The 22355-nt window shown below is 32.8% G+C and overlaps 2 protein-coding genes and 1 non-coding gene across 4 annotated transcripts; 1 reads left to right on the forward strand and 2 right to left on the reverse strand.

Moving 5' to 3' along the window:
- Positions 1–4867: 4867 nt before the first annotated feature.
- Positions 4868–16915, forward strand: LOC112721848 (uncharacterized). The gene is made up of 10 exons (XM_025772873.1): positions 4868–5159; positions 5241–5273; positions 7330–7377; positions 7582–7683; positions 9094–9965; positions 10080–10263; positions 10360–13418; positions 14127–14201; positions 16378–16474; positions 16593–16915. The coding sequence occupies exons 1-10, from the start codon at positions 4868–4870 to the stop codon at positions 16913–16915; spliced, it is 5085 nt and encodes a 1694-aa protein (XP_025628658.1).
- Positions 15634–15829, reverse strand: LOC112724548 (U2 spliceosomal RNA). Its single transcript, XR_003163705.1, has one exon. It is a non-coding gene; the product is annotated as a U2 spliceosomal RNA (small nuclear RNA).
- A 162-nt stretch (positions 16916–17077) lies between the features above and the next one.
- Positions 17078–22145, reverse strand: LOC112722699 (novel plant SNARE 13). 2 transcript variants are annotated; one of them, XM_025773814.3, is made up of 10 exons: positions 21660–22145; positions 19711–19803; positions 19224–19317; positions 18926–18963; positions 18541–18638; positions 18183–18262; positions 18059–18115; positions 17882–17974; positions 17721–17795; positions 17078–17611 (listed from the first exon to the last, which is right to left on the reverse strand). In XM_025773814.3, the coding sequence occupies exons 1-10, from the start codon at positions 21734–21736 to the stop codon at positions 17507–17509; spliced, it is 810 nt and encodes a 269-aa protein (XP_025629599.1). In that variant the 5' UTR covers positions 21737–22145; the 3' UTR covers positions 17078–17506. The 2 variants fall into 2 exon arrangements, with proteins under 2 accessions (XP_025629599.1, XP_025629600.1); XM_025773815.3 differs by having other exon boundaries at positions 21691–22111.
- Positions 22146–22355: the final 210 nt, after the last annotated feature.

Genomic DNA, 22355 nt, shown 5'->3' on the forward strand with positions numbered 1-22355 from the left:
TATACACAATTTGCAAAACGGATACCAAAATGCATTTTTCTCATAAACTATGTAAACCGCGACAGGAGACCCGCGATTTACAAATACATGTAAACCGCTACAGAGGTGTCGCGAATTACGTTCTAGGCCAAAATTAACATAATTCGCGATAAGGGTGCCGTGGTTTATGTGTGAATGAGTAGTGTGCCTAAACCACAACTTTATGCGTGAATGAGCAGTGTGCCTAAACCGCGACAGGGATCCAGTGGTTTATGCGTGAATGAGAAGTGTGCAGAAACATAAAATAAACTAAGTCCATGATATATAAAAACATACGTAAAACATACATAAGTCCATGGAAATAAACTAAGTACCATCACATAATACAAAAGTACACGACAAATCAGACATACATACGTATCATCAATGAAAACATAAAATAAACAGCTACGGCTCCTGCCTGTCCTCATCCTCCTCGTGAGAGTCATCCTCGAATGCACCTAGGAGATGCGACCATGTATCACATCGAGCGGCCCGTCTCACTCTAGCTGGCCTCTGGCGCTGCTGTGCTGGAGGATCGACAGGCATGCCCACACCATATATGCAGATAGAGGCGTCCTTCCCATGCTGAACCAATTGTCATACGCGCTACTAGCAGGCTCATTCAGGTCTACATAAAACTGTGGCTGGGGCTGGTACCCCTGAGGGTCAAACATCTGCGGCTGGTACCGCTGAATCTCCTCCACATCTAGGCGGTACCCCTGCACAACGTCCATTTGGGGCTAGGACTCCAGCACCTGATCCTGTGGGGTCTGGTGCTGAAAATGCGGAGGGTCGTCATCCCGGATGAGATCTGCAAAGTCGGTATAGAACTGTGAATTGCCGACCTGATCGTCCATATCCATCGTGAAAGTCGGGCTTGCCAGGTCATCATACATCTGTCCATAGATCTCATGGTATATCTAGGAGCTCAAAACATGTGTAAAAGGAACCTCCTGGGACCCTGTCCCTGCCTGCTCGGTGGGTCTATCACCAGGACCACCAGATGCAACCCCTGATGCACCACCCCGACGCTGAGGACGGCCACGCCGGACACGGTGATCGACATGTCCTACTCCGTCACCACTAGCTATGTCATCCTGAATCATCTCATCCAGCCATCGCCATTTCCAGTCTATAGCCCGGGTACCAAGGCGTCGTCGCCTCTCCACGCGCCTGTTATCAGGCACATCCGGCATCAGAAACCTAGAAGGCGCCTGTGACGAACCTCTCTGAACAACATCCTGACTGATCTTCTCCGGCCTAGGATAGGCAATTAAGGAATCCGGCGACAGAAACCTATGGGCCACTCTGTACCACCATCTCAGAAACTCTGCCGACGGCCTGGGATCAGGCACCCGGGGGATACTCAGAACAGAATCAACCCTGTTCTACTAACTAAGGTGCCATATCTGATAGTAGTTCGGGAACCATCTGTCTCCATCCCTCCCATCCTTGGCATGGAGCCAATCTATATTCGAGGCCGGATCAGACTCGTGCTGAACGCCACCCAGCTGTGGCAGCACCCTATCCACCTGGTGCCACTCAATGACGGCGAAGTATATCAAGCAAGTACATGCGCGCCATAACCGACTGTGCTCCTCTATGGGAATCTCTGGATGAACAACGGCCATCACGTCGAGCGAAGCATAAGGCTCCCAAACAAACTACAAACGTTGACAGAACACTCCGTTAGTCCATTAACTAATAAATATATAGTTAATTACTAGATAAAAATGGAAACAAAATGAATAAACTTACATCTCGATCACCTAAGCGGTCCAACAAAAGGCGACACTGGATAACTCTCTCCTTGCGGTCGGATGTCGGTAAGTAGGTGGCCCACCTGAACGAATACAATGTTATACACATGTATAAATTGCTAATGACCTAGTTAATAGGTAGAACCATAATAAAAAAAAATTACAGTTTAAGTCTAACTGTGCAGATATGTATACCTAGAAAGCAGCATCATAATATAAGCTCGTGCATATTTGCATACGGTGTCTTCTGTAGCATCATTCGACAGCACCCTGAACCTCTCATGAAACCAGGTGAAGTGGACTGTATACTGCTTTACCTTATTCTATGATGGAAGCTCGCCAAACAGTTCTTGAAACCACTCCCACGCCGGTTTGCCTTCTTCCATAAGCTTCTCAAAATCTGTAAGGCACCCGGATACAAGTAAACCATCCACGGGCAGCCCCAGCTGGTATGCTACATCCTGCAGCGTGATAGTGCACTCTCCAAAAGGCATATGAAAGGTATGCGTCTCAGGACGCCACCTCTCAATGAAAGCGCTGACTAAGGACTCGTCCAACCAGAACCACCTCGCGTTGAGCCTCACCAGGTGGTACAAGCCAGCCCTCTCCAGATAGGGTATGATCCTGTCATGCAGAGGCATGTTCTGCTACCTTCGGACATTATAAATACACCTAGTCGGCTGGAGCATGTGACAGAAGAAACCAAACAAATAAAAAATTCAACACTAATTTAAAGTAATCTAACACAAAAAATATAATATTAAAGTTTAAACAGGTAACATACAGTTCCTATTTTCTAATCCCAAAATTCAATAAAACCTGCATAAATGATTCAAGATTTTAATTTAAATTAATTATATACTAAATTTTATAATTTTAAAATAATAATTTAAATCTAAATTTAAATACCTAAATCACAAGCCTTGGAAAAATATTATATGAAATACATTAACTAAAAATAACCAAACTAACATCTTCGTTTATGCTGTCAGCAACGTGCGCAACGCTATTGAGCCTGTAAAGACTGCGTTCTTCCGTCATAATCCCGACCTGAACAAGCTCAACCACCCACACTTTTCTCTCTCTCTCTCTAAAAATAAACCGCAACACTCCTATCGCTGATTATGTTAATTTTGGCCTAGAACATAAACTGCGATACTGTGACAATTTATGTATATTTGTAAGATTTACGTGTATTTATAAACTGCGGATTCCCTTTTACATAGTTTATGCAAATATCCGTTTTACAAATTGTGTATTATTAGTTTATGCAAATATCTGTTACTGCGGATTCCCTTTTACATAGTTTATGCAAATATCCGTTTTACAAATTGTATATTATTAGTTTATGCAAATATCTGTTTTACAAATTGTGTATACAAATTGTGTATATTAGTAATGCCTTTTACATAGTTTATGCAAATATCCGTTTTACAAATTGTGTATCTATACCAATATATAATGGGGATATGGAGGTTTGGTATCCAAATCTTTCTTCCTGTTTTGCCCCTGTTCCTTTTTTTAAACCAAAATGAGTTGTCTTAAAAACTGAACTATTTCTAATAGATGAAACTGACACCACGTACTCAAAAGACATAATATTTTGGAATTAAATTTATTAAATGTATTTTTATCTATAATAATTATTCATGAATATTATTAAAAATTATTAAAAAATAAATAATTAATATAAATAACATTATACTACAATCATAATAATAATATAAATAAATAAATTACGTCAACAAAAAATTAATTATTTGTGATTTTTTATTTATAATTTTTTAATAAGTACTTTTTATACATAATAATCCATAATACAATAGTATATAAGTGATCAATATATATCATTATAGTTCAATAACTGATAATTAATAAAATATATTTATTTTATTAATAGTTATTTCAATGGGACAACAGTATTTAAAGTATCGAAATAATTAAATCTACAACACATGGTTTACATATTTTCTATGTCCAACATTTATTTTTTAAACAAAATTTACAGATAAAAGTGTACTCATTAATTAAATTTATACCAATATATATATACAATATACAATATATAATGGACTATACCAACGTATAATACCAACGTATAATTCTCTACCAATATATAATGGGGATATGGATGTTTGGTATCCAAATCTTTCTTCCTGTTTTGCCCCTGTTCCTTTTTTTAAACCAAAATGAGTTGTCTTAAAAACTGAACTATTTCTAATAGATGAAACTGACACCACGTACTCAAAAGACATAATATTTTGGAATTAAATTTATTAAATGTATTTTTATCTATAATAATTATTCATGAATATTATTAAAAATTATTAAAAAATAAATAATTAATATAAATAACATTATACTACAATCATAATAATAATATAAATAAATAAATTACGTCAACAAAAAATTAATTATTTATGATTTTTTATTTATAATTTTTTAATAAGTACTTTTTATACATAATAATCCATAATACAATAGTATATAAGTGATCAATATATATCATTATAGTTCAATAACTGATAATTAATAAAATATATTTATTTTATTAATAGTTATTTCAATGGGACAACAGTATTTAAAGTATCCAAATAATTAAATCTACAACACATGGTTTACATATTTTCTATGTCCAACATTTATTTTTTAAACAAAATTTACAGATAAAAGTGTACTCATTAATTAAATTTATACCAATATATATATATACAATATACAATATATAATGGACTATACCAACGTATAATACCAACGTATATAATACCAACGTATATAATACCAACGTATAATGAGAATAAAAAAATTTGGTACACAATTTTTTCTTACTATTTTATCCCTGCTTATTTTTTTATTTAGACACTGGATTCAATATATTAAAAAACTCTTATTTACTCCACGATAGAATGTCAAACTGATTCCCATCAACCCACGATATATTTTAAAACTGTAAAAAACTGCTACTACTACGTACTCGCTTTAAAAACTAACTCACTTTCAACTCTTAAAAGACTCTTTCCCTTTCAATCGTGCTCTCACAAACGTTTTACCTCTGCATATTATTCCTATCTTTCTGACAAATAAAAATGGAAACTTCACGAAATCCACAGCCACGTCAACGTCGACCCAGTTGGACAGATTATGCTAGGCGAAGAAGACAGAACATGACCGAGGAACAGAGACAACAATACCTGGCTAGAAGACGTGCAAGTTATCGGGAGATGATTCGACAAGGAAAACAAGTTGCCATATCAACTGATACAACTTCAATGCCCAACACTGGTGGAGGTGCCCGATTAACTACAAATATAGGGGTAGCCAGATTGACTACAATTAGACAAATGGCCAGAGCTACCACTTATCATCAATCTGTTACGGGTAACACGATAACATCATATAAATTTTTTTGTTAAATTGAATTCTTTCTTAATAATTATATTTTACTTTTTAAAAATGCAGGAATGGAAGCGCATGGCAATAGAACTGCCACAGGTACAGAAATAAAAATAACATAATTGGTTGCTATTTTATCATTAATATTTTGTAAAAAAATTAATTAAATTAATATTACTATACATAGTTTACCATCCAAGCAGTATCTTTCTTAATCAAACAATATATTAATGGTATATGAAGTTAAAAGTTAACATTCTAAATTTTTTAGACATCATTCATCTATAAAATTTTTTTTTCAGAAATTAATGGTCAGTAACTAATAATAATATTTCTTTAATATATTTCATTCCCATCGTCCAATATATAATATATAACGTAATATATAATTTTTATATATTTGTATTAAAAAAATAAAAAAAATAATGTCACGTAAGATTAACGACAAAAAGTACTTTTATATTAAAGTTTTTGATAATAATTTTATAATAAAAAATAAAATTTATATATTAAATTAATAAATCAATGCAACATTAAAATTCTTAACAATACTTTAATTTAATTTTTTTTAACTTTTTGTATTCTCAATTGGTAATGATATATAATTCTAAGAAATCAAAAATAAAATTAGGATATATCTCACCTACGTACAAATATAACAGCTATTTAAAATAATAAAAGCTATCTATCTATACCAATATATAATAGGAAAACACATGTTCTCATTTATTTTTTTTATCCTTTTTTTTATTAAAAAATGAACTTACCTACGAACAAAATTTAAAAATTGAACCACTTCTAATAAAGAAAACACATACTACGTACTTAGGATTAATGACATTCTGAAATTAAGTTTATAAATTATATTTTTATCTTTAACTTTTCATGATATTTTTTTAAAATTTATTAAAATTTCAATAATTAATATAGATAACGTTATACTATAATAATAATAATAATAATAATAATAATAATAATAATAATAATAATAATAATAAAATTATGTCATCAATAAATACCAACATATAATCGAGATACACAGGTTTAGTATCCAATTCTTTTTTTAGTATCCAATTCCTTTGACTATGTTTCTTTTTTATTAAAAAATGGGTTTAACAGAATTTAAAAATTAAATCACTTATAATAAAGAAAACTGACACTACGTACTCCAGATACATAATATTTTAAAATTAAATTTATTAATTATATTTTTATCCGTAATTTTTCATGATATTTTTTAAAAATTATTAAATATAAATAATTAATATAAATAACGCTATACTATAATCATAATAATGATATATAAATAAAATTACGTGAACAAAATATTAATAATTTATTATTTTTTATTAGTATGTTTCATACATAATAGCCTATAATACAATAGTATATAAGTGATCAATATATTATTAAAGGACAATGACTGATAGTATATAAAATATAATTGTTTTATTAATAGTTATTCCAATGGACAATAGTATTTAAACTATAAAGAAACATAAATCATTATTAACTAAAGTTATTGAAATAATTAAATCTACAACACATGATTTACATATTTTTTAAGTCCAATATTTATTTTTTTTAAAAAATTACATATAAACGTGTACTCATTAATCAAATGTATACCGATATATAATAAACTATACATAATGGTTAAAAAATTACAAGAGTTATTATTTTTTATTTTCTGTGATAAAAATAGCCCTACATAAATAAAGATTAGTTCCTTTTATTTTATAAAGATTAATTCCTTTTATTATCAACATAAACACAAAAAAACAAGAATACATTACAGTATAACAAATAAAATATTCTTTAATCATATCTTTGTATTCTTAATTGTCTTAATTGATGAAATACTCATCATATCATCAATTTAAGGTAATAAATTAACAAAATAAGTTAAAATATCTCACGCATTAATGGACGAAATTCAAACCTTTGAGAAAAAGTACTATAAAAAAATATAATAGAAGCATAGAACAAACTATTTATATTATAATAAAGAAATCTAGATCAATTCTAAAATAATTAAAGTTATCGATATTTTATTTCTTGCAATCAAAATTAACTAATATAATATTATGATAACTAATTCTTCTCTTATGAGTTTAATTATGCTTATTTTATTTATTGCTCTTTAAAAATATAGGTACCGAAATATATGGTAACGGAGCTGGTCCAAGTAATAGATCATCTGGTTAGTATCTTTATATGCTTTAAACATGTAAATACATCGATATAAGTTAATTTGTCTGCACATCAAATCTTCTTAACGTATAATATTAACAAAATTAACTAACTTCATTAACACGCTTTATTTTATTGCTAAGCGCTAATATTCTGTTTTTTATCTCTGAAAAAGGTAGATAACATATGAATTTTGCATTGTTTTTAAATATAGGTGTACATCAAGACACCATTACAACTACTAATTCAAATTCTCAACCAATTGCTTCTTATGAACCAACTATAAACAATACTAGAAGTCATGCAAATATAAATGGTGAGTACTCTATTTATATTTTTAATATTTTATCATCATCATCATATAATAATCATTACTATATAAAATGTGATTAGTTAAACTTATTGTATTATTATGCTTATTAGTTATCGTAATAACAAATGCATTTTTTTATGTTTATTATATGTACTGCTTATTATATATACTGTAACCAAAATTCTGAATTTAATAAAAAAATTTAAATTAAATACTTAACAAATAAAATATTTAAAATAATTGATACATTCATGAAACTAATATAACTAACAATAACTATATAATAAAATTGTTGTAACAACATATATCTTTTAAAATTAAGGAACAAAAACTGCACACAAAAAAATAAACACAAAAACAACAATTAATAGATACTACAAAAATATTGATGTCCTATTTCATGTATTTAAAAATAAACTGTATAAATTATATGGGTCCTTTTTATTATAAGGTCATTAACATATTAAACATTTAATAAATGGTGAAATTTACAAATAGCACAAAGTGTTCTAATTTCTTAAAGATAAAAAAACCTAAACATTATATTAAAAGTTACAAGTCAACACGTAACTAAATAATGTAGATCTCAAATTAAAAACATAGATAACGGTATATACATTCTTATGAGTTATAAAAAATTTTCTTAATGAATCACTGATTTAAGTACTAACTCAAAAAAAATGCTACTACATCGTTTATCCAATAGCAAAAACTATGAGACATATAATATTATTTAGTGATGCAAAATAAATTTTAACATCGTTATAGTTACTAGGAAACTAGGAAATAAACCCTTGATGATAACAAGATTATCAAATTAAAATTTAATAATGTATAAAATATTATAAACATAAACACCACCAAAAATAACAAAATAAAAAAAACACCATGTATGTTAACCATAAAAAAATATTTATGCAATTTTAAAAAATATCGTTAATTTATCATAATAATTTTAAAAAATATAATTAAAATTATTACAAATTAGTGGTCAACATTCAAAATTTGTCCATAAAATTAAATAGCAAATACAAATACAATAGAATTATATAATTTTAAAAATATTCTTTGTATATTTCAATATAACTCAGAATATAAATTTGCTCTATTAAATAAATTATATTTAACTTCATATATTACCTAAAACTTCAAATTTTGACAATCTTATATTAGTTTAGGCAATAGAAAAATATAGAAAAAGACACGACATTTTTAAAACTTGCGTTTAATTTTGAAAACACAAACCTCAATTGAAAAGTTGTATATATATTCTTTGTTCACCCTTGATTTCACTATCTAAAATAATATGAAATAATTAATAAATTCTACCCGAGTACCTAACCATACAATTATTGGCACATGTAGGAAAAGAAATCTATAACATAATATTTTAATATTCCTATGCGAGTGCAGAAATTAGACACCATGTCCGAACATCCCACAATTGTGCTCGAAATTTTCAAGCGAATACAACAGTGCTTCAAACTACACTGCCTCCTACAAGGACATGTACACACTGTAATGCACGTCTGTTTCACCATGAAACATTTGACATGTGTTGCAATGGAGGAAAAGTCTCTTTGCCCCAAGTAAATGCTCCTCAGGAATTACTAGACATCTTCTTAGACCCTTCCGCAGAAGGGAACCATTTTAGGAAACACATTCGTGGTTACAATCATGTTTTTTCATTCACTTCGTGTGGTGTACACATAGACGAACAATTAGCTTCAGCAAGTCATGGTATATATACATTCCGTGCTCAAGGATCAATGTACCACAGTATAGGAGGATTTCATCCGGATCAGGGGGCGCGGCCACGCTTCTTGCAACTATATATATACGATACTGATCACGAGTTACAAAATAGGATGCAGGAGAACACACAACTGCATGAAAGATTGGTTTTGAAGCTACAACAATTGTTGCACCGATATAATCCTTTTATCCATGTATTCCGCCAGCTTGCACAACGACTAGATGTGCAAGAGTGTAGTTTGGTGATCAGAGAGCGACCTGCTAATCAACCACAATACAGTCTCCCAACTGCTTCACAAGTAGCAGCCATAATAGTCGGTGATGATATTGAAACAATGGTGCGAGGACGGGATATCAAGGTTCAAACCCATGCTGGTAACCTCAGAAGGATTCAAGAGTTTGTTGGGTATTACGATCCACTACAATATCCTCTTCTTTTTCCATTTGGAACCCATGGATGGGATATAAATACTCGAACTCAACGTGGAAACAAAGTATCATGCCGGACATATTATAGCCATATGCTCCAGGTACAAACTCCTATATATTTGTTACATCATTTATAGACTTCCGTAGATGATAGTTTGTACCAATAAATCATTTCACAATTTCTAACAATTTTCTATAATCCTCAATATTCGTAGATCCGCCCCAATGATCACTCAACAGTTTTGCAAGCGGGGCGACTTCTTCAACAATATGTTGTTGACAACTATGTGAAAATGGAAACAGGCAAGTTAAGATGGGTTCGACAAAGACAAAGGGAACTTCGAGCTGAATTGTATCAAGGCTTGCAAGATGCTTTGCACACAGGAGAGAATAATGCTGGTAATTACTCAACTTAACGGTCACATGATTGATCATTACGTGTTCCTAAATTTAAACTTTAAAACTAATAATACTTTTCTCTAAAATCTGTTTTAGAAAATGTTGGCAGAAGAACGATATTACCATCGTCGTTCGTGGGCAGTCGTCGAGACATGACTCAACGGTACGAGGATGGAATGGCTATTGTTCTTAAAGAAGGCAAACCGGATATTTTTCTAACTATGACATGCAATCCATCATGGTCAGAAATAGCTTCGGAACTCAGTCCTACTCAAACTCCACAGGATCGTCCGGATCTAACAACTAGGATTTTCAGATCCAAGTTCGAACAATTAAAACAGGATGTTATTACCAAAGGTGTATTGGGAAAGGTGAAAAGTTATATTTATGTCACCGAATTTCAGAAAAGAGGATTGCCACACGTACATATGTTGCTAATCTTAGAAAACAATGACAAATTGAGTGATCCTGACCAATATGATAGTTTGGTCCAAGCGGAAATACCATGTAAAGAAACAGAACCACACTTACATGAGGCAGTGCTAAGGCATATGGTCCATGGTCCTTGCGGAACACTAAATCAATCTTCACCGTGCATGAAGAACGGTCAATGTAAACGCAACTACCCAAAAGAGTTCGTACCAGAGACACGACGAGGTGATGACTCATATCCTCAATATAGGAGGCGATTTGATACTCCAATTCCTATCAACCAAAATGTCACCATTGACAATAGATGGGTGGTTCCGTACAACCCTTGGCTACTACTGAAGTATGATTGCCATATCAATGTAGAGATATGTAGCAGTATCAAGAGCATAAAATATCTATACAAGTATTGCTATAAGGGACCAGACCGTGTGGCAATGGAGGTTCACAAAAGTTCTCATTATGATGAGGTGCAACAGTTTATTGATGCAAGATGGATTGCCGCTCCAGAGGCATGCTGGAGGATATTTCGATTCAACCTTTACCGAATGTACCCATCAGTTGAGAGGTTGCAAGTTCATTTGCCAAATCAACATCAAGTGAGCTTTTATGAGCACCAAACTATTTCTGAAATAGTTAATAATGACTATTTCTCAAGAACAATGCTCACTGAATTCTTTGCACTTAATCGGGCCGATGACCAACAATCTAGACATCTTTTGTACAGGAAAATTCCAGAATATTACAGTTGGCACAGCAAGGAAAAAGAATGGCGTCGACGTAGGTCACAAAAGAGAGCTATCGGTCGGATCTATACCGTTTCGCCAACAGAAGGTGAAAAATTCTATTTGCGTATTCTGTTGTCAAATGTAAGAGGCCCAACTGGTTGGGATGATTTGCTAACGGTCGATGGTGTCCAATATTCGTCCTTTAGGCAATCCGCTCAGCATCGAGGACTGTTGGAGAGTGATAGTAGTATAAGATCATGTTTGGTTGAGGCATCCATTTTGAGAATGCCATGTGCTTTAAGAAGGTTGTTTGCCACCATTCTAATTTTTTGTGAGCCAACAGATGTAAGAAGTTTGTGGGACGAGTTTCTTTCATGTATGGTGGATGATTACGCATCAACAAGCACTACAACCTGCAATGGGTTGACAAATCGTTTGCTTAGGGATTTAAATGACATCCTCCTACAACATGGAAAACATATTGCACAATACGATTTACCAGCTCTAACCTCGGACAGCGACAACGACAACTTCATGCCTAGAATTATTCAAGAAGAAATGTCCATCGAAGTTCCTCAAGAAGACCTGTGTTCTATAGAAAGATTGAATCATGACCAGTCTGCAGCTTTCAGGTGCATTATGAATACAATTGATCGAAGAGAGAGTGGAGTGTTCTTCGTGGATGGACCAGGAGGAGCAGGTAAGACATTTCTTTACAGAGCTATAATTGCAGACTTAAGAAGTAAAGGACATATTGTCTTGGTAACTGCGTCCTCAGGAATAGCTGCAACTTTACTGCCTGGTGGTCGAACAGCTCATTCTAGATTTAAGATCCCAATCAATGCAGATCCATCCTCCACGTGCAATATAAGTAAACAATCTGATCTTGCAAAACTGATTAGGCAGACGACCGCGATAATTTGGGATGAAGCGCCAATGACTAATAAAGCGACAATGGAATCACTGGACCGCACATTACGAGACATCTTAGAAAATAATACTCCATTTGGAGGGAAGGTGATGGTTATGGGAGGGGATTTTCGCCAAGTACTACCTGTTGTGCCGAAAGGAAGTAAGTCCCAAATGATTTCAGCTTCTATTGTTAAATCACATTTGTGGGCATTCACCAAAATTCTTCACTTGCGACAAAATATGCGATCCCTTAATGATCGTGATTTTGCGGAGTATCTTATGCGCATAGGGGATGGGATTGAGCCTACCATATGTGAAGACTTGGTACAAATAGAAGTAGGCATGGCAATACCATGGGAAGGTGAGGCATCGTTACACAAATTAATAGAAGAAACCTTTCCAAATTTGCAATCTCATGGGTGGGATGCATCTTATATGGTGGAGAGGGCGATATTGACACCCAAGAACCATGATGTGCAACAGCTTAATGATATAGTCATCAACCAATTTCCGGGAGACGAACGAATTTTAGCATCCTTTGATGAAGTAGAAGGAGATACAAATAATCTGTATCAACAAGAATATCTTAACTCGATCTCCACAGGTGGATTGCCACCTCATATGTTGAAGGTAAAAAAAGGTGCTCCTCTGATGTTACTGAGAAACATAGATCCTAAGGCAGGCTTATGCAATGGCACAAGGCTACTGTGTCGAGGAACTTTTCAAAATATGTTAGACGTGGAAATCTTAACAGGCCATCACTCTGGAAAAAGAGCTTTTCTGCCTCGGATAAAACACAAAACAACTGAGAACTCAGGACTACCCTTTGTGCTTATTAGAAAACAATTTCCTGTAAGGTTGAGTTTTGCCTTGACGATAAATAAATCACAAGGGCAAACTATCCCTAAGGTAGGGATCTATCTCCCTAAACATGTGTTCAGCCATGGTCAATTATACGTTGCTCTATCTCGAAGTATTTCTCAGTCAACCACAAAAATCTTAGTCAAAGAAGGAACAGTAGATGGAAAAAGGGGACAATTCACAAAGAATGTGGTGTTCAAAGAAATTTTGTTACCTGCACCTCAGGTAATTTATGTCCTTGGCAAATATGTGAGCCTTTTTACAAGTATAATCCGTGTATTATGTAATTTTATCATTACAATATCAACATTGGAATAGATAGTTTTGTTCACTAATTTTAACAACTAATGACTAAGATTTTTAACAGATAAATTGATATCAAGAGAGCTCATCAGCATATTAAAAGAGATAAGCGAAAAGAACTGGAACCTCTACTTATCCCAACAGGTATGCACCAACTACGATTCACATATATAAATCATAAAAATTATGTCATACATCCTTAAAATATATCATTATTGGTTTTTTAATAAATTATAGTTTGCAATGTTTGTATATACATTGAAAAGAATTCAAAATTTGATTTCTTTAAATGTTGCTATCAATTTTATAATTTTAGCAATAAAATTATAAAAATTAAAATTTTAAAACTAATAAAAGGTAGAAGTATATCTTATTTGGGATATATCATTACTTAATTCTAAAGTAATATATATAGGACACTACTGCAATATATTGTGATACATATATGCAATAAATTACAGGAAACAGGATTTCAATCGTTATGAAATACATGGAAGGATGAGCAATCAATTGCATCAATGAGACCAATCGACAATAAAGTAAGGATTACATAATTAATGATAGTGACAACTACACTGATGATACATATTTTTGTTTTAGTGTTACTGATCAAACGTGCAATTGACACAGGTTCATCCAATCAAAATTTATTCTATTGGTTGGGGAGGTACAGTTAAAGCAGACAAAACTCAACTATGGAAGATGGTAAAAAGAGAAATATTGGAACAAAAAAATAAAAGGTAATGCAATAAACTTTTGTTACATAATAAATATTTCCATCTATTTCGTCCTATATACCAACTATGTTAAAACTTTAACTCTTTTTTTTCAGCCATGAACTTAGAAGAACACAACTAACTCATTTCGAACCAAAACAATATCATTGCAGGTAATTATTATTAAAAAAAATTCCTAACAAAAAAAGATGTAATTTCATTTAATTTACATTTTGTCAATGATAAACAAGGATTAATGTCATTTCTTTTGTCCTTTCAGAAAGTTCAATGCAAAACAAGATGTCACAATTCTACAGGTTTTAATTAAATTCTTCTCTATAATAAGCAATCAATTTATTTGAATAAACCTGAAGCGTTTTATATGGTTATTTTTATGATAAACAAAATCTGACAGTTTTTCAGGATGCAAGAAGTTATTGACAAGGAGATGTATAATGAATTAAGACGGATTTTTTCTAGGTACACAATCTTTGTATTCTCCTATTTTTTCAGTAATACTCTTATAGTTTGATATTTTAAAACGAAAAAAATAAGCATATTCATTTCTTCTATCCTTCCATTATTTGTAGGAAAATGCAGGTCTCTTCAGATTCAGAATCATATTTTGGCCTACCACTTAAAAAAGAAGAAGACAAACATAAATATCCATGATATCTAGAAAAAATTAATCTTTTAAGAATAACTAACATGCATTTGGGTTTATAGATATTTATAGATATATACTCTTTATAAATTAGGATAATATTTTTGTCGTTATTTCTGGAACTATATCTTTTACTGATAATATACATATATTTTTATTGTGTGCTTTTATAATTTAGCATTTTAAAAGTTTTCTATAGTAGTTTTACCCTCAACAGAATATAAAACAAATAAGGTTATGTTAATTTTAAAATGATGAAAAAATATTTATTTGACAAATTTAAAGAGTAAATGATATATTAATATCAACACTAAAATATAATATAAATAAGATCACGTTAAACTTAAAATTTAACAAATATAATCTAATACATTTAAAGAACGAATAATAGAAAAGCGGCTGAAAGAACGAATAATAGAAAAGCGGCTGAACAGGCAAGTGCCTGTTGAGCCGCTAGTATTAGTAATGTTGGAAGCCGCATGGTAAATTGCCCTTTAATAGCTGCAAGATTAAACAAGTGAATTGTTGAAAATCATTTCGTTAAGGTATCCCTTAACCCATGGGAAAACATTGCAACACTTCCATTTCGGTCCTCTCAAAATTTAAGGCCAATGGAAAATAGTGAAATTACGCATTGCGATCCAGGGAGTGCCTTGAGGATTAAAACATTCCCATAATTGAATAGATATTAGGCATAAATTATTTAATTAAGTGGGTTCATTTTTCCCAAGATTTAAGAAACCTTTAAACTAAATTGGTGGGGTGCGCCAGGCCCAGGCAGTAGTGTAAGGCCTAGGCGACGCTCGAAGGTCCCAGTAGCAAGCTACTGTAACGGCCCATCCCCCTCAAAAAATAAATTTAATATCGTGTGGGCCATTAGCCCACATATCAGATATTAAACTGATAAGAACAGATACTACACTTGATCTTAGCCAAAAGGCCGAGAAAGGTATGCTGTAATCCGTCTTCAATTCTTTCCTTTATACTAAAGCCTCGTCTCTCTATTCTTGCTCCCCACGATATAGGACTAAACCTTCTAAACTATTAAGTGTGGTACCAAGAGGTAAGTGCTTTTTTTCGGCATACATTGCATTTGTCGTCCGAAATTGTTGTGCCTCTAACAAGAACATTGATTAAAAACTGGCAAGCATGGCTAATTCCTTCATCAAGGTTTACTTAGTTAACTCATACTCCAAGTTCCGAGCTAAACAAAACAGTGCAACAGGAAAATGAAGATTCAGAATTCATATTATATAGGATAATTTTCACACCCATAATGTGACATCCCCAAATTCAAGAACTATTTTAAATATCTAATTTTGTTTATTAAAATTTATGTGTATTGTGAAAATGTAGACTCCCAAATTTTATAACTATTTTGAATGTCAAATTTTGTTTATTAAAGCTTTTATGTATGTGTTTCGTGATCTCTTTCTTATTTTTCCCCAAGTTTTATTAATATACTAACTTATGGCTTTCAGTTAGTTTATTATCACATCAGTCACCACAAAATGAGATAATTAACATGGTTCTAAAATTTGGGAAGCTACACATGACAAAGTTATTGCTTTGTGCAATCAATCTTCGGTTCCTCATGGGTATTATCTTCGTGTTTGTAATCATAGAAGCACGTATGGAAAGATAATTTGTAAGTAAAACAAGAATTATTACGATATTATAAAACTGTCCTATGCTGAAATCTTCCTCTCTTGGTAGGTGGGCAAACAAAGGCATGGCACAAAAACTCAGCAAGCCTCCAGTTCTTCATGGTGAAGGCACTTTTATTGTGGACAGTAAATTCCAAGAAATCTGGTTCTATGGGAGAGAATGCTGGTGGAGCCCCACTGTTAGGGTGCAATGCTGCAAAGTCCTTGACTAAAAGATCTTGTCTTCAAGGACGAAGATGTTCAATGGAGAAGACGCTTGGCGCCAGGAAGAGGGGGAGGAAAGTTCATGTACAATATTTTGCGTTTGTAATTGTAGGAGAACGTATTCTTCAAGTAGGATCCCTTGTTAATGGGACATGTGAAGTTCTTTAAGTTAGATTAGATTTAGACAGTAAAATGATCCCTTTTTTTGCAAGTTATTTCTCATAAACATCAATTTTTCACGGCATCCGCACCCCAAAACAGCGTTTCATACATGCTAAAAGTAGAGTATCGTATAGTAAGGCAAAAGGAAGGAATATTAACAAAGAAAGAGAAGGGACAAGTGCATCTGCAAGCGCAAGCACAACTTAGAATACATGTAATTTACAAACAGATCCTACAGAAAATGTTGAGGATGAATGAGTAGATTACAGATCTATTCATAACATAATACTCCTTTGAATGATACATGTACACACCACATATGACATATATGACAGTAGACTAGTAGAGTATTGTTTCTTTCCTATCCCCTATGATTTCCCAATGTTAAAAAAATAAACATGGCACAAAGTTGTTCTTCTGTGATTTACATACAAGTACAGAACCACAAACAGGATATGCAAGAAATTCTAAAAATTTCAAATTACACAGACCAAAATGAATGCCCCCCTCAAGAGCAATCCTCTCCTAGTGACAGGTACAAGAATCAAGTTGGTAGGAATAGGATGGAGAAAACTCTTTCTTCAAATAATGTTGGATTCAATCAAAATGTTCTCTGCTCCTTACATACAAGAGTCTCCTGGTCTGAGCTGGAGGAGCCAATCCCGGAATATCCCTAATATCTTTGTTGTTGGGATTCACAATCTGCAGAGCACCGCAAAAACAGAAGTTTAGTGTAGCACTACAAATGCTTCTTTAAAATAAATTGTTGGAGCATCTTGGTTTAGTAATTTTTAACATGTGATTATAGTACCTTCACCACAATAATGGCGATTACACCACAGACGATAAGGAATAGGAAAAGCATAATGCACTTGTCTGTAGCTACCTGATAATGGGGAAAAGATAGTTTAGTTACATGATACTATTGAAGCAAAGAAGTTAATGCATGTAAGCAACAAAAAACAAAGTGACCTTTCTACCAATCTCCTTAACAAGTTGGGATGCCTTCTTAATTGAGAACTGAATAGAGTCAAGCTCATTGACAATGCGACCCATTTGCTCAGTCTGCAGTATTTAAAAACAAAAAGGTTAAAAATGTGATAGTTTAGACTCCATTCTTAAAACATGCTAGAAGTAAATCAGACTTACTTGACCCTTCAAGGTGGTAGCAGTTTGAGTGCCTACTTCAAGGGTTTGTTGTACAACCTACATATTTGAAGGGTTAAAAACAAAGCTGCTGGGGAAATGGAGTCAAAAGTCTGAAGTAATTCACCTGCTTAGATCTTTCAATAGCCTGATCAGTTTCATCCATTTGCTTCATCCCCTCCTTGATAAGTTCTTGATTTGACATTTCTATAGGACAAAGCAAGTGAGTATTTTGGTGAGATAATTCTGTTATTCCCTATACATAACACACATTATCAGAATGCCCCAGGCCACAATTACAAAGAGGATGCATCAACAAAGATGAAAACCTAAAGTATGACTTGCAACAATTCGCAAACAAATAAAGAGAGTCTATGGAGTATGGATTCAGGATGGAGGCCAGTTAAAACAGAACTAGATGTGCGAAATCAATTTCAACTTGTATGGCATCGTAGTTCAATTACAACTTCCACTAAACATTTTACCTGAAGCCAATTTAACATTTTCTTCAGCTGTAGGTTCACCTGCTCCTGCTCCCATATCAAAAAGCTCAATTTTCTTATTGCCAATGGTATTCATGTACCTGTTAAACATAAAAGAGACAGTAAAAATCTACCTTTCATAACTCAAAGGACTAAACCTTTTATTTGGGAGGAAAAAGTTATAAAAGGAACTAAAACTTTGCTTTATTGGTTCTACTAACACCAACAGTAAACATATATCATGGTATTGAAAGATCAGTGTGCCCACAGGGGAAATTGATATTAGCCATCTGATTTTATCGAATCAATAACCTTTAGAGTGCCCAATTGTATCTTAAAAGAAATTTTTATTCAGACTAGATAAATAGAAATATGAAGATATGCTTACGTTTTTCTCAGTGCCACATATGAGTTTAGCTCCTTGATCTGCAAGGAAAAATATATGTCAGAACATGAATTGGCTGCTTGAATGCATGAAGATGCAATGTACAAAATCAAAAGCTTTTGAGGAACAAATGGAGATCACTTATTTGATGTAATGACAATGCTAAGAAAGTAATTGGCATGATATGCTGTTTTTACTTATTCAGGATACATGGAGGATTTTGCATCCCTTTCCAAACTGAGGATATGGATACTATATATGCAACATAAGCAAGGAAAAGAAAAAGGTTCTTGGCATTGACCATTGATTGCTTTTCGTCATTGAGTTGCTTGTTCACTTCTTGGGAATTTCTTCCCTCCCCATCTTTAATTTCACGATCAAACTCCTTTATCAACCTGGAACCAGAACATAATTTTTCATATTTTAACAATGACAGGAAAGCATTCAGAAGGAAATTTTCAAATACGTCAAAATAGCATGAATTTTCACTTTTTGGCAGTGGCATATGGGAAAGAAAAATTGCTTCAATCATTTAAACCTTTTGAATATAGCATGGATGTAAAATCTGATAGAGAACTCCTATATTTGATATAACGTGGAAGAGCAAACTAAATTCCATCATGCCAACGTATGAGAAAAATCAAATCATGAAAGTGGATCTTTTGTATAAATTGGTCTTTTTTCCTTCAGACTAAGTTTTGTATTTGTGGGATCTCACTGAGTGAGTCACTGCTACCACCAAGAAGTACCAATGCTAAGATGACTACCACATAAATGTACATGCTTACCTTTTGCATTCCCTCATCTTCTGCGTGAGATCTTCCAGTTGACTACTTTGTCTATGGGAATCTTTAATTTTATCCAGCCTCTGGAAGCCATTTCTGGATGAAAGTAAATTTATTAAATATAAACAAATAAACACATTACAGAATGCTAAAAGAATGGGATCTATTTAGAAAAAGTAGTTATGCCTTATTTCTTTTCCTTCTCTTGGTATTAGTCATAACTATGAATGTGGCACCAGCTAAGGATACATTGTTACGAGACAAAAGTAGAAGAGAACTACAAGTAAACCATACATCACCCATAAAATATAAATAAAGGAATGATAACATGATACCCTTCAACTGGTTTCAGCCGATCATTGAATGAAAAAGGCAGACAAAGTCATAGACAGTACTACTATCCACATTTTAAAGAGAACAAAAGTAATTATGAATCACTCTGAACACAAAAAGTAAAAAATAGAATAAATAAAACGGTTTTTCTAGGGAACTTGTTTATAACCAACAATCAGCCAGAAAAATACAAAGTAATGAGATGAAAAGAGAACTGTTGGCTGAAAAAAGTTGGTTCCCAACCTTTTTTCCAAAATCAAAATGATAGGTTGCCTCTAAACGATCTATTCTCACTATCTCTAAAATTCCAAAGGGAACTTCTGCATAATGTACAAACAAGGCCTTCATATGTTGTTTTTTGTTGGTGGGGAGAAGGGGGGTGTGAGTTAGTTAAAAGAAGCGAAATTCAACAAGGATTTGTTTCATTCTAAAACTGCACATCATGACATCAATCAATTCTTTGTAACTGCCGAAAGTGAAAATAATACATCAATATACTACCAAAAATATTCCTAAGTCCAAACTTCAAGATGATGAAAGGACAGAGGACTACTGAGATTAAAGTGGAAACAGTGCATTTTGAAGTTTGAACATTAAGAGATGGTATTTAAAATATACTTATTCAAACTGAAAAGAAAGGATGCTTCAGTCAAGAAAAGGGACAAACTTCACGTTTGAATATTTCCGACCCAGGAAGCAGAAAAGTAGGACATTGTGTGATTACAGCTTAAAAAGGTTTAATTATTATGTCTGCCCCTATAGTTTCATAAAATTTTCAATTAGGTCCCTATATTTTTTTTCTTTTTGATTGAGTCTCTATACCATATTAGATTTTGTAATTAAGTCTCTGCCGTAACAAAAACGTTAGAATTAATGGAATATTCCGTTAAACAAAATGAATATGCCTAACACTTGACTGAATATTCTGTATAGTTTAACAGAATATTTTGTTAATTCCAACATTTTTGTTACGATAGGGACTTAGTTACAAAATCTTATATGATATAGGAACTCAATTTGAAAAAAAAAAGTATAAGGACTGACAGAATAATTAAACCGCTTAAAAATAACAGCCAAGCTAGATAAACTTTACAATTTGTTTGATTCTATATACAAACACTTCACTACCACCATGATCATGCATTTCCAGTTTTCCACTGTAACTACTACCCTCCGATCAAGCACTATCCTTATTCCTTTTATAGCCAAAAAAGGCAACATTGTTCTTTAAAACCCCTCTCTCAAGCATCACTAAACATGAAGGCCCCAAACAACAACAGCAACAACATTGATCACACTTCTCACGACTCAAATTTAAATTTCAACCAGCAATCACCCCAATTTCAACAATCATTACAAAACCTAAAGACCTATTCTACCAGCAACATTAATCACATCCCAAACACAGGCACAATAAACATTTACATTTTCTCTTTACATTTTTCCTTTCGTTTTCCTTTGTTAGCTCAACAAAAGTAAATAAATAAATAAATGAAGTACAGAGAGAAGAAACAGGCAATCAAAGCACAGCGTATATATATAGTATATAATATATAATATAATACATAATTAGAAAGGGAAAGTGATGAGGTGAAAAGATTAGAGAGGAAGAAGCATACGAGAGGGCTCGAAAGTGGTCGCGGATCTCACCGTGGATCTGCTCCAGCTCAGGCGTCATCGGCAAGTTGGTGGCCATGGCTGCCGGAGATTCAACTCCTCCAGCAAACTACTAACAATGAAAAAAAAAAAAGAAAACACGAAACAAGCAAAGAGAAACCCTAACTGTGTGTGAACACGGGACAATGGTGATGATGACGATAATGCATAGTTAGTTATTGTTGGATGCAGGAATAAAGGAACGAAGAAAGGGAAAATAGAGAGTCCAAAAGATAAGAGAGGATAACAAACAATGTAGAAAGGATAACAAACAATGGAGAAACAGCAACACAGAAAGAAGGAAAGAGAATACAACAAATGGAGAGAGAAAGAAACACAGACAGCACAGAACAACACAATAGAATGGTGGGAGTTGGAAAACAAGGAAGAAAGAGAATCGCTGTCAGGCAATATTTTTTATTTATTTTTATATTATATATTCCGTGTCCATTGTGTTTTCTTTTTTCTTTTATTGTTTTTGTCCAATCGATTTTAATAAAAAATAAAGAAATTAATATGGGTTTTTTTGTCTTCAAATTAATATGGTTTATTTTTATTTTCATTTTTTTGAGAAAAACTACCGATTCAATCCATGAATATTCAAAACGCTAACAAAATTGTTTACACAAAAAAAAATAACTTTTTATTTATAAAAGATC

This window comes from Arachis hypogaea, chromosome 11, assembly GCF_003086295.3.
Source record: "Arachis hypogaea cultivar Tifrunner chromosome 11, arahy.Tifrunner.gnm2.J5K5, whole genome shotgun sequence".
Classification (NCBI taxonomy): Eukaryota; Viridiplantae; Streptophyta; class Magnoliopsida; order Fabales; family Fabaceae; genus Arachis; species Arachis hypogaea.

Bases quoted from the DNA above. Each gene is read 5' to 3' on its own strand.
- LOC112721848 (XM_025772873.1), top strand. From the start codon at position 4,868: ATGGAAACTTCACGAAATCCACAGCCACGTCAACGTCGACCCAGTTGG. The intron at 7,378-7,581 runs GTTAGTATCTTT...TTTTAAATATAG, and splicing joins TCCAAGTAATAGATCATCTG to GTGTACATCAAGACACCATT. The intron at 7,684-9,093 runs GTGAGTACTCTA...ATGCGAGTGCAG, and splicing joins AAGTCATGCAAATATAAATG to AAATTAGACACCATGTCCGA.
- LOC112722699 (XM_025773814.3), bottom strand. From the start codon at position 21,736: ATGGCCACCAACTTGCCGATGACGCCTGAGCTGGAGCAGATCCACGGT. The intron at 17,796-17,881 runs GTCACTTTGTTT...CCCCATTATCAG, and splicing joins TTAAGGAGATTGGTAGAAAG to GTAGCTACAGACAAGTGCAT. The intron at 17,612-17,720 runs GTACTATAATCA...GGTGCTCTGCAG, and splicing joins TCGCCATTATTGTGGTGAAG to ATTGTGAATCCCAACAACAA.